The sequence below is a fragment of the Talaromyces stipitatus genome, genomic scaffold (genome assembly GCF_000003125.1).
Source record: "Talaromyces stipitatus ATCC 10500 scf_1105507295549 genomic scaffold, whole genome shotgun sequence".
In the NCBI taxonomy this organism is placed as follows: Eukaryota; Fungi; Ascomycota; class Eurotiomycetes; order Eurotiales; family Trichocomaceae; genus Talaromyces; species Talaromyces stipitatus.
This window is the reverse complement of record NW_002990117.1, coordinates 2,248,558-2,261,489: the sequence shown is the minus strand read 5'-3', so window position 1 is coordinate 2,261,489 and position 12,932 is coordinate 2,248,558. Positions and strand designations below refer to the sequence as shown.

General features: G+C 45.7%; 4 protein-coding genes across 4 annotated transcripts; 3 read left to right on the top strand and 1 right to left on the bottom strand.

Annotated features, from left to right (window-relative positions):
• Nucleotides 1-116: 116 nt before the first annotated feature.
• Nucleotides 117-3,389, top strand: TSTA_016850 (uncharacterized protein; the record flags this gene model as incomplete). The annotated part of the gene is made up of 4 exons (XM_002483799.1): nt 117-1,484; nt 1,764-1,909; nt 1,961-2,218; nt 2,266-3,389. The coding sequence occupies 4 exons, from the start codon at nt 117-119 to the stop codon at nt 3,236-3,238; spliced, it is 2,745 nt and encodes a 914-aa protein (XP_002483844.1). The 3' UTR covers nt 3,239-3,389.
• Nucleotides 3,390-3,535: 146 nt separating this feature from the next.
• TSTA_016840 (uncharacterized protein) lies at nt 3,536-7,983 on the bottom strand (the record flags this gene model as incomplete). Its single annotated transcript, XM_002483798.1, has 3 exons — nt 3,536-6,657; nt 6,731-7,807; nt 7,944-7,983. 3 exons carry the CDS (start codon nt 7,981-7,983, stop codon nt 3,536-3,538), a joined length of 4,239 nt encoding a protein of 1,412 aa, XP_002483843.1.
• A 1,375-nt stretch (nt 7,984-9,358) lies between these two features.
• Nucleotides 9,359-10,545, top strand: TSTA_016830 (FG-GAP repeat protein, putative; the record flags this gene model as incomplete). Its single annotated transcript, XM_002483797.1, has 3 exons — nt 9,359-9,387; nt 9,460-9,570; nt 9,629-10,545. 3 exons carry the CDS (start codon nt 9,359-9,361, stop codon nt 10,398-10,400), a joined length of 912 nt encoding a protein of 303 aa, XP_002483842.1. The 3' UTR covers nt 10,401-10,545.
• Nucleotides 10,546-11,260: 715 nt separating this feature from the next.
• On the top strand, nt 11,261-12,709 carry TSTA_016820 (aminotransferase class III, putative; the record flags this gene model as incomplete). Its single annotated transcript, XM_002483796.1, has 3 exons — nt 11,261-11,472; nt 11,533-12,025; nt 12,098-12,709. The coding sequence occupies 3 exons, from the start codon at nt 11,261-11,263 to the stop codon at nt 12,707-12,709; spliced, it is 1,317 nt and encodes a 438-aa protein (XP_002483841.1).
• Between the last annotated feature and the right edge of the window lie 223 nt (nt 12,710-12,932).

Here is a 12,932-nt window from a genome sequence, read left to right as displayed (position 1 = left end):
CCGTAGGATTTTAACTCTTGGCAACCCCTCCATCTTGAGGTTGATAACCCCTTTAGCTGATGTCTGAGACTCTAGCTTCCCATCAATACACATGAACATTAAGGAATAAAACTAAAATGGAGCCAATCGAGTGTGAAATCAACCTTTCTGACATTGACACTTCTGAGAATGAAAATGACATTCGCGCGAACAAGGAAATGAAGGTCAGTCTTTCTGAGGGTGAAAATGATACTTCCGAGAGCGAGGACATGGAGGATCTTTCTGAACTGAAAGGGAATCTCTTGGATACCCTGTCAGAAATCCAATCAAATGGCACGTTCATAACAGCGAAAGAACTATCTACTGCTATTATTCCTGGTCTTCACGTTCCTGGTATTGGAGCCATCGGGCTTCCTGTCACACCCGATCAAGTGAAGGCTATGATTCAATCTTCCAGAATGAGCCCTTACGGCAAGGGAAGCGAGACATTGGTGAATGAATCGGTGCGCAAAAGTTGGCAACTTGATGCCAATCAGTTTTCTCTTCAGAACCCGCTTTGGAAAGCGCAACTTGACAATTTCAAAAAAGAGGCTATTACGGGCCTAGGCCTTACCGCAAACCCAGAGGAGGTCAAGGCAGAGCTGTATAAATTGCTCATATACGAAGAGGGCGCTTTTTTCTTACCACATCAGGACTCAGAAAAGGCAGACGGCATGTTTGCGACACTCGTTGTCAGTCTTCCCTCAAAACATCAGGGAGGTGATGTGGTTGCCTCACATAAGGATAAAAAAATGATATTCAGCACGGCGGGAAACTCCGAATTTGGCTTCTCATGGGCTGCCTGGTATGCCGACGTCATGCACGAGGTGAAACCCGTTGTATCCGGCTATAGAATTGTGCTTGTTTACAATATGATACACCGCCCATCAGCCATGATCGTAAAAGCTCGTGACAGTGAGATGGGCTATCTCAGCAAGCTGCTTGCTTCGTGGGCTCGTGCCGTTGAGAATTCGATGCATAATCTACGGAGTTGGAGCGACCATATTGAAGACGACTGCCCTCCAGCACTTGTATATCTACTCGATCATAAGTATTCCATTGCAGAGCTCAGACCCTCTCGACTCAAGGGAGTTGATCAGCATCGCTTTCTCCAGTTACAGGAAGCCTGCCGCAAGAACGATTGTGAGATTTACCTGGCAAATATCGAGAAAACGACTACGGGAGATGTATATGAGGATGATTACCACGACGATTACTACGGCAGTTACGGCCGTGGCCGTCGACTTAACGGTAAAGATTTTCATAATCTCGAGGAGGTGTATGAGTCTAGCCTTGAATTACTGCATGTCGTGGATACCAAAGGCGTAGTAGTCGGAGCAAAACTGTCATTCCCCGAAAGCATGATAGTCCAGAGTGATATTTTTGAGCGGGATCCGGATGATGAAGATTTTGAAGGTTTTACTGGCAACGAAGGTGCTCATGCAACTCACTTTTTCCGAGAGACAGTAAGTTAGCATTCGAAAGTTGATTCCCGTTTCCGTTCTTCATTTCTGACGGTCGATGTCCAGGGTATACTGATTATTCCAAAGAAAGTCAGCTTTCTTTTTGAAATCGAACAGGTGAAAAGTGGTCGAGGCAATAGCAGACATATAATGGGGAAATGTGAACATATACTAAATGAACAATCGGACGGAGTTGTGACTCGGAAACGAGTAACACATGTGTTAAACATTCTAACTTCGTTGAAATCTTATACGAGCGATGACACTTTCGAGAAATTACAGGATCTAATCATGAAGAGAGCGTTGGAACTCACCGACTTTGGACTGTTTGGTCGGGCTTTATTGCTTGCTGGTTACTTCTCAGACTCTCATATAGCCTTGATCGCCCAGGTTATCGCTGATCATGGAATAACCCCCATACGCAAGCCGTAAGTCACAGTTAGCATTGATCGAGCTATTTTACTGACTTTATCTTCTAGTCTGGACACGATGATCAAGGGCACAGACCAATACGGGCACAGATCTGGACCAAGATTGCACATATTGTCCGATATTATGAAAGAATACCAATCAGTCTGTACACAGACGAACCGATCGCTTTCGAATGAGGTAATAGATTGGCAAAATGTGATGTTTCTCAATGCAATCTCCGCTCAACTGGAAGGTTCGGAGTCTGATGGACAAAAGCTGGCAAAATCGCTATCTAATTTGCCTGTATCTGGGTCACTTACGAAGAAGTAAGACACACCTTAAGCCCAGTAACTACACTACTAACAATGAGTAGAATCGAGGAATACTTACAACACCATTTGGAGAACACTACTTTTATTGCCTCGTTCATTATATCTGCAAACGAGTGCTTGCCGGCAGAAAATTCACATGAGGATGCGATAGCTGGAATGATAAGGCGCTTGTTTCCAAAGGCTATCCAGTCTTTCAAGATTGAACACGAATCAAATCTGAGCTTTAGTGGAGCTCATACAAACTCCCACACTAGTTATGGGTGGAAGAATATCTGCATTTCTCCCACATTAGTGATCAAGTTGATCAAGCTAGCCAGTTCTATGGAGACCGACACGGATGGTGTGATGAATGTTCTTGCCAGATATGCCAATAACGTCAGGGGTGATGCAGCGGCGAGCGCTTTTCATGAATTTCTATTCCCTGTAGCGATGGGGATTTGTGAGGATATAGCACAGACAAAACGATCTTGGACCGCTGGAGAAAAGGACTTCCTCTTTGGTTTATTGAAATCCTATGTGAATGGTTTTGTCAAAAAAGCTAGCCCTCCACCAGCGGATTTCAAAGCCAAAACAAATATCCGTTGCACCTGTTCTGACTGCATGGATTTACGCAAATTCATTGATGACCAAAGTGTGAGGACTCGGGACTTCAGTTTAGCAGAAAAACGCCGAAAACACCTAGAGCAGCAACTCGATAGGTCCTACTTTTCCACAGACACCATCCAAAGGGGTTCACCATACAAATTACGTGTCGAGAAAACAAATGCTATGCTTGTTTCTTACTTCAACGCGTGGGTTAAAAGAGCACGCATCGCAAATTCTGTGCTGGAGAAACTATCGGAAAAGGGGCCTCTGAAGGAGATTCTTGGAGAGAGCAATTATCGCTCCATTTTAGAGCATACCAACCTCCAGATTCCCACAGATAGTCCATCCAACAATACCACTACCACGAACGCTAGACCTAGGATTCAAAGCACAGTACCGCAGAAGCGTTCCTTGAGCGGTTACTACTAGAACCGGCCCGGCTATTGGCAGGTTGCATTCTAGAATTATGCTCGTTATCGCAAGATTTCGACGGATACTAAAAGAAATGTCTTTATACGCGTAGCCAATACTAGTTCAAGTGATATGTACATTATTTCAGATGTTTATACGTGTGGGTACTCTTCGAACAAAGATTGCTTTCTAATTAGATTCAATATGTAACATATGTATTAGGATACCACATTGAGAAGAATTATCGATCGATTTTCGGGAATAAACAGCCATCAATCTCCAGACCACCTCCCTCGTCCACAGATGTACAGTCGATCAGTACTGACACGGGCAGGTTGCGTTGTTATATGTTAAAGTTATTGGTGTCAGTATGTCATTGTTCGAGCCATCGCTCCAGATAGGCTGCCAATATCCACTGAAGGCTCTGAAATCGTTGATGGTTGTCGCAACAGGCTTCATGGCATACCATCCAGCACCACAACTCAATGTACCGGCAGCTGTGTCTTGGATACACCTCTGATTCGTAGGTGAGCTACTACTTGTGAAGTTCCCGAACTCAATCCACATATCCGCTGCTGTCGACAGAACCTTCATGGAAGGCAGTGCGACGAGATCTCCGGAGCATGTCAGATAGAATGTCGCCAATTCATAACCCGCTCCCCATCCACCCCAAACCGGGGAAGCTTGGCCATCAGACATGTAAAGTTGCTTTCCATTGATATGGTCAGGTCCTGTGCCAGTGATTGTGAAACAAGAGACTTGAGTTTGGAGCGGACAGCTGCTTGCTGTTGTAGCAGTTGCTGTAGCAGTCGTAGCACCAGTGATTGTCGTTGCGGTATACGAAACCACAACTCGCTCGAAGGTATTAGTATAGAGTTTTCCGAGAACGTCTACAGTACTATAAGCGGTACTGGTGACCACACCTGAGTAGGCAGTTGTTGTCGAGCTGTAAAATGTTGTAGTCACAGTTCCTGTAGCAACCTGTGAACATCCGAGTGAGAGCTTGCTAGCATCCCAGGTAGATACAAAAGCTGGTGTCGAGGTGATTGTTCGTGCCAACAGTTGGTGTGCAGCAGGAGGTTGCGTGGGCTTTATAGGGTTATTATTCACCCTCATAGGTGCAGCAGTTTCAAGGGCTCTTTTGCGCATGTACGAGTCACCAAGAGACTGGGAACCACTGGCAGTCACGTACGAGGTCGGGTTCACGGTAGTAGTTTGAACGAAAACGCTCGTGATGGTTGGGAACACATAGACCGTCGATGAGGTGGAAATTGTCGTGGGAAGAGTTATGTGCGTCGTACTCGGACCGGTCGTAGTAGTGACGGCGTACGCGACCTTTGTTGGGGGGGTATAACTGAGGTACGATGTGCAGAATGCAGCACCTTGACTGCGTAGGGAGTTCACTTCATCTACAGTCGGGATATCATTGGGAACGGCGAAGCACTTCATCTGGCCAGCAACATCACCAGTATTCGAAAGAACTTGCGAAGGTCCTCCGGAGAAGGAAACATTGCTGCTGACATCCGTGTAGGATGTCATCATAAGTTGACCAGCAGGGCACGCGCCACCGTCTGTTTCAATCAGCGCTGCGTTGAATCCTACCGCCGAGGCGGTGTTGATATAGATTGGCTGTGCTTTGTAGGGCTGATTCTGGATTTCGACGGCGATAGATAGAGAAGATCTCATGATTGGGATGAATGAAACTGTTGCCGCAGTCGTGAACACGGGATAGGTGTACTGAACATGTGGTGACCAGTTGGAAATCTGTGTAGCCGTGCTTTCTTTGAAATCGAGGTACATGCTACCACTGTTGACGCTCATAGACGCACCACCTGTGAAACTAACAGCATCCGTAGTTGACCATTGGACTCCCAAGCTGTATATCATGGAAGGTGTGATCGTGAACTCTCCTGGAACTGTAATTGGGTTGTTGAAATTCAGCGTTGAGAAGGTGTAGTCCCACTCATTGGACCAAGCGCCTGTAGTATCAAGACTCATGACAAGATCCGCTGTCCAACTCATTGTCGGAGTCATATAAGCGCTCTCAACTGCGCCGGTTTTAGTGGTAATCATGACACTGCCGACAAATTGAACTTCAGAGAAGCTTAGCGAACAGTCGACACACTTGACAGTTCCAACACGCGACGATACGATGGTTTGAGGAGGAATATCAAAGTCCGCAGTCCAGGAGTACGTGTAATTCCAATAAGTGGCAATGGTCTCCTCTAGATAGCATCCGGTGAACACGCATTTGATAGCATCACGATTCTGATAAGCTTCGTCAACATCATCGTAAAGCTCTTTCATGGCGCAGATCAGTTCAACAATTTCTCCAGCTTCTTTATTAATGGCCTTAATAATCTCATCCACGATATCATTACATCCGCCTTCCCAGAGATACTTCCACCATTTTGAGTCGTTGATATCACCGCTGCGTTTTGCGAGGACACGTCTTGAATCCTTAGCGGTGGCGGCGTTATGCTGAATCAGGGGTAGATCGCGCTTGGTAAAAACCGTTGTTGGGGGCACGTATACACCATTTGAGCAGTGACCAGCTAGGTTATTCGCAGTTTTATGCCATAGGGAGTCGGGAGATGGCAACCCTGCTGTCTGAAGAGCATCTTCCAGAGCCGCTTGTTCACTCGAGTTTGATGCAGGATTGTAGGAAGGAGCTGTCAAATTTGATGTTGAAGCCGGCATGGTAACCGCGATGTTGCCATTGTCATCATACGTATTATTCTTCGTGAGATAGGCCACAATATTCTTTTCTTCTGGGGTAAGATCGACGTAGGAAACATCGGTACTGGTAGCGGAGCCAAGTGAAGTAGTAGTAGCAATCGGAGCTGAACAGGAAGGCGTATATGAGATTGAACTTGGGGAATTTGTGTCGCCAGTACCATAGCTTATCTGCATTGTTTCAGACACATCGGTCCAGGTTGCTGCACTGATTTTTAGTGTGATAGTGAGATTGGACTCATCCGTAGTATACGATGTAACCGTATAAACTCCTCTTTGAGACGCGGAGTTACAGCTTGCCGTGTTGGTAATCAGGATCAAGTCTGACTGAGGCCATTGGTTGATAATGTTATATGCCACCTTAGTCTTAGTCACTATGGTCATAGTGTTACCCCCAGAGCAGGTAACAGTATCAATGTTCTGAGAGTTCTCCAGAGTGACCTGTGAGTAGAGCATAGTGTAGACAACCTGCACAATAGTTGAACCATAAGGCTGTGCATAATAGAGCGTTGCGTACATTGAAGGAGACAAATTGAGGAGGGAGGACAAATCAATGTTTGGATCAAGTGCAGGAAGAACGGTAGTACTAAGCTCCGGATCCGAACCAGCAGCACAGGTAGGGATGCTGGTTGCAGTTGAAGTAGGAGATGGAGTAATTGGATGAAAACTGCTTGAAGCAGTGCCTCCGGAACATATGGAAGCTGCGCAAAATAGGATCAGCCATTGAGAACTAGTTGGAAACAAACAGTTCGTTTACTGGGAGAATCAACTTACAGTATGGTACAGCAGCGATGGAGACCTGCGTACAGCCTGAAGGTAGATTGCCATCGAATACTGCGTATACAATGTCATCTGAGACACAGAACAAGGCCTGGCCTGCAGGAAAGGCGTCATTCGTCCACGCAAGCATATTTTTTGCAACAGAGAAGCTACCGCTGATAGTTCCGGGGATCTGCGATCCAATGAACTTAGTCTGAAGAACTCCTGGATTTGTGGAAACCAAAAAGTCCCCATCGTAGAGACTTGTTCCATCGACATGGAAGACATCGGCATTTGCACAGCTGGCTGTCAAGGACCCGGATCCAATCAGGACTGCACTGTTGTATGTTTGCCGTTTGCGAACCAACTGACTAGGCTCAACATATAAAATCAAGGGCGTTTGCGTCGAAGATGGGTGCGGTATAGCACTTGATGATCGTACTGTTTGAGAGGGCGTGATACGCGCACTCGAGCTAGACCTGATGGGGACCGAGGAACTAGATGACAGCTGGAAGCTACCAGACAAGCCCGTACTTGCATATGCTGCTGACGTTTGAGACAGTATCGTCGATGACAAATATTGAGGGCCAATGGATTGTGCTGGTGTAGAAGAAGCAGAAGGCCGAATGACTGAGGAGGATTGGAACCCAGAAGGAATGTGTGTAGAACCCACAATTGTATTAGTACAAGGAGATGATGTGTAACCAGATACTGAAGGAATGGATGTTTCAGTAGACCCATGTATATAACGTGAGCTGCTGGACGAGTTTTGGTTCACAGCCGAAGAAGAAGATACGAAAGACTGACTGGGTCTCGATGAGTGTGATGTAACGGAAGGACTATACGTGCTGGCGGCACCCGATTCTTCAGGGGTTAAGGAGCTCTGTCCTAATGAGTAGCTGGAAGTAGTTATTGACACAAGTGAGGCGGAGGAGTATTCAAAACCACTGGAGGTTGGGAATGAAGTGAGCTCCGTTGGAAGAGAAAGGACGCCTGTGGTACAGGGGCAAACTGTTGTATAGCTAGTGCTTGTCACCGTGATGGTCCAGAGTTTATCACTCGGACCGTTGACACCATCTTTTCCTGAGAGACCTGAAACGAATGTAGTAATGAGCAATATGCTCAATGGAGTAAAGAGCGACGACCACATAGTAAGTGGTATTTCAAATTCATCAAGCCAACAAATGAGTGACAGAAAATAGGATAAAAAATCAGAAGTGTCAAAAACCAAGCTGACTCAAAATACCATCACTATATGTAATTCCCATGATGAATGTCGGCAGGATTCATCAAATTCATCGTGTCCCTTTCCTTTTCGGGAAATTAGGGCATTGGACTTCGTGTGGAGAAAGGGAGCAGATTTTAGCGGCGCTGCGACAGCCTTCGCAATAGTACAGTGCCCTGAAGCCACTTTCTACTAATGCTAATCACTAGTAGATTCGATTTCTGACAGCCGAATTCCAATAGTTTTCACCAGCTTTTTCGCACTCAGTACTTACGTAGCTAGGAATAGGAAGATCGAATCTTACACATATCATATCAGAATATAAACGCTGACTTCTTTTCTAGAGAATCAATGCCCCATGCATGTGCTTTCAAACATACAAAAGCTATAAAAACGATTTTTTTTTCACTATGTCCTGAAATTCTCAAGATTTATCCACTTCACTTAACTACGTTTTCTGAGCTAACGTTTTCCCCCTTTCCCTCAAATATGGTTATTCGGCATCACCGAGACGGCGAGATCAGATTGTCCTCGCGAGATTATTTCGAAGTAAAATCTTCGATCCAGCAATGTAAACAAGCTTTATAAGCTTTCTTTCCCCTTGGGGTTGCATGACGCTCGGCTAACTACTCTCAATTTATAGGTTAGGGTTACCTAAGGCCTCGGGTAACATGGCCACGATTTCTAGGGCTCCAGAGTACTAGCTTTAACCATCACGAACTATGACCCTTTTTTACTCAATTCGTGTCGGGCACGTACGCTAAGATCTCATTGAAAAGGAGCTATAGCTCTAAGTCTCTTTCTGTCGCCACACATAAGCACTGGCTCCACTCAGTGGGTGATGTCTACGTGATTACTGTCCATACGGCCCTTACACCTGGGAAAAACAGCCGACTTAGAAATGCTTACTTCAGCGCTAAAGAGGTAACATAGGCTCATCAAATTCCATTACTGGTGCTAAAATGGCAAGCTTCTCAGCAACTAGGCGGAATATGGCTAGAACCGAAGGCGGCCAGTTCAACGAAAAAATGATCATACAAAGTATCAGCTAGCCACCACCGTGGAAGATTGCCTTTAATCCCGGTTCCTGCATAATTCTCACGTTACTGTGCCAGAAGGCATGCCTAGGTAGTTATGGGCAGGTTTACAGCTGAGCCCGGTCAGATCCCGCGAACCCAGTTTGGGCTAAAATGAATCCCAGGAAACGCCTCTGTGAGATGATTGATGACAAAATCGGCTGCTTTTACCGAGTCTACATGATCCTGCGACTCGACTATTGAAGTATATGATATTCCTTTCCTGGTTGACCCCTGAATGAGAGAAACAAGTAGCAGTGAAAATTTCAACTTACACCCTCTGGACACGATTTTTAAGTAACCGGGTTCGACAGGCCCACTTCGAGACACCCGGTTGCAGTTATGTTGGATTCTACAAATGATTTATCAAGGTATTTTCTATGGTAGAAGACAAGCCTGAGCTTCATATATTTGGTTCCTGTTGGCAATTGTGCTGAAGTTAGTCACTACAATCGTCATGTTTCGTCACGCGCTGCTTCCAGCGCTGTTCCAGCTGGCATGGCATACTCAATCTGTGTCAGCTTCGCCTTACCAAGCTCGAGTCCTGGAACATGGTTCGTACTTTCAAGCTCCATTGGAATATGGTACATGGCAGATGGTCTCTTATGAAAGCGGCTATGAAGCCGATATGGCGTATATTCAGACAAACAACCCGAGCGTGAATAACGTCCAAATCGAGATCGCCTCGTCAGGTTCTTACTACGATAGCCTGGCCTACAACAAGTACACCGTGTTCTCGCCCGGGATAAATGGAGTATGGCAACTTGCTGATTACGACAACGACGGAAGCCCGGATTTGATCTATATTCAGAATCGAAACACGGCATCGGGAAAGGTGGAGCTCAAAATTGCTTCAGGGGCTTCGAACTATCAAACTCTCATCCTGCAGACTCAGACTGTCTATGATGCACAAATCAATGGAAGGTGGCAGATGATTGATTACGATGGGGATGGCAAACTGGATCTTGTGTACATCCAGAATAGCAACACTCCTTCCAACAAAGTTGAAGTTAAGGTTGCGTCAGGTGCATCAAGCTATAAGACATTGACGAAGGAGGTCACAACAGTCTTCAGCATTGGAAATGATGGCACGTGGCAGATTGTTAACTATGACAACGACGGAAACAACGATCTTGCCTATATTCAAAACATCAATACTTCCTCCGGCTACGTTGAGGTGACTATCCTCTCTGGCGCTTCCAATTACCAGACAACTGTGCAGAGCATTCCGACAACTTTCTCCGTTGAGGACAATGGTACTTGGCAAATGATTGACTGGGACGGCGATGGGTACCTGGACCTTGTCTACATCAAAGAACAATATACTGCCGGTACCGTGGAAATTCATGTTGCTTCTGGATTTGATGAGTCGCTCTATTATTGATGAAACTGTTAATCATACAATAATGTTTGGCATCGTACACCGAGCAGTTTTAGAGCCTGCCATATCAGTCTTCAAACTTCGTGTTGTTTTTGCAATTTACCATCTTCTAGATAATATCCATAAATTTATCAAATTCACCTGGCAATTGAGATTCTTCATCACAAATTTTTGCATTTTGGTGATCATGTCCATCTTCAAGTTCACATGCTAGACGTGTAGGGCACGCACCCAAGCAGGATCTCTCCCAGATTGTAAACCAGCCATGTATTGTATTTGGTATATACTTAGCTAAAACAATTACACCATTAGTCTTTATTGTCGATGTAACATATTTCCGTTTGATACGTGTATCACATGGCCTCTACTATGCCAGTTTGGCAGTTTCAATGTTGTCCCGCTGTGCTCAACCCTAGCCCTAACCCCAGTGACCAGATTTGATATTGATACCTGTCGCAGCGCCATACCCACATCGTTCCCCGCTGCGACAGGTAGGGCCTTGGATATCGTACATTCATTTCGAGGGAAGTTCAGACCGACTATAAGTCCCAAAGTGACCCCGGCGGTGAGCCCTCATAATAACGGCGAACTCGGTCACTGTCGAACCCCGCTATAACCTGGGGTCGGTTCTTATCTAAAGTTCGCTGTTCGGTATTTTGACCACTCCCTCTTATCTTTCGTCTCAACGGGACAGGTTCACCTCATTTAGTCCATAATAATAATTATCAATAGAAAATCACATTCGTCATAGTAAAATTCTTCGCAGCAGTTGTTTCAGCACCGCATCAACTGTTTCGATTCCCGGGTATCCAGCGATATCCTTGTCCCAAACACCGAATTTCCAGCCCCCGCATGATAGCGAAATGCAGTCAGAAGATCAAGTACATCTACTCGCCGCCCTCGATGCGGCTAAGTCGCGGTATATTGAATTGAACGCTCGATCAAAGTCACTTCATGAAGAGGCTGTCAATGTCCTTCCAGGCGGCAACACAAGGACTATACTTCACACAGATCCTTTTCCGATATATATGAAATCCGGAAGAGCCTATCAAGTTACATCTGAAGAGGGAAATACGTGAGCACTCGGATATTTTAATGTATTGAAGATAAAAGCATATTTCTAACTCCGGAACAGCTATACTGATATGGCTGGGGAGTTTACGGCAGCGCTTTATGGACACTCCCACCCAACCATCCTTTCTGCTATGAATGATGTGATTCAAAATGTTGGAATGAACATTGGAGCTACAACAACTCAAGAAAGATTGTTCGCCAGAGAGATTTGCAAACGGTTTCAACTGGACAGAATGAGACTTACTAATTCCGGCACGGAGGCTAATCTACATGCTCTAGCAGCAGCGAGGAAATTCACTGGGAAAAAAAAGGTTGTCACCTTCAGTGGAGGCTATCACGGCGGAGTCCTGATGTTTTCTGGCGGGAAGCCTGCTCCAAACAACGTTGACATCGATGAGTGGATTGTCGTGAAGTACAATGATTTGGATGCTGCTAAGGAAGCCATTCAGAGCCCTGGAGTTGCTGCTGTTTTGGTGGAAGGAATGCAAGGTTCCAATGGGTGTATTTGTGGGACTTCGGAATTCTTACATGGCATCCAGCGAGCTGCGTCAGATGTGAGCACCTATCTTACGAGATCTTCCTTTGTATATCCTCTGAACTTGAGCGTTGACAAGGTCATACCTTAGGCGGGAGTACTCTTCATCCTTGACGAAGTGATGACTTCACGAATATCAGATGGTGGACTTGCAAGACTACAAGGGCTAAAGCCAGACCTCAAAACCTTTGGCAAATATCTGGGTGGCGGGCTTGCATTCGGCGCATTCGGCGGTAGAGCGGATATCATGGCGGGATTTGATCCTCGACTGATTGGTTCCATTTCTCACTCGGGGACATTCAATAATAACACACTTGTCACCCATGTCGGCTACATCGGTTTAACTACGGTATTTACACCGGAAACAGCAAAAGCATTTACAGAGGCGGGGAATACATTTAGAGAGCAGCTTAATGAGGTGACAAATGATACCAGGATATACTTCACCGGCATAGGGACACTCCTCACAGCGCATTTCCTCGCGAAGGGTCCTCGACATATTGAATGTGCGGATGATGTTGAAGAGATCCCAGAGCTGAAAACTCTATTTTGGCTTGAGATGCTCGAAGCAGGTTTCTGGGTCACTCTACGCGGTTTCATAGCTATCATACTGGAGATGCCTCAGTCGGAGCTGGAGAGATTCGTGCAAGCGGTGCAAAGTTTTATTTCTAGGCATCGGGATCTTGTCGTACTGGATCTGTGATCTAAGTTCATTTCATCAGCGGCAGCTCTCGATTTCAAGTTCTACACACATATTTCATTCGCGGAGAGATTTTTAAGTACCGATGGACAAGTGGAATGGTTTCTTGATTAGTTACACTATTCTAGACTGCTTTGTCATGGTGTTACGCCATCAAACGAGAAAGCGGACGATGCCTCAATTAGGGGTTTCGAACTATAGCCCTAGCCCTAATGTCCCTTTTAGG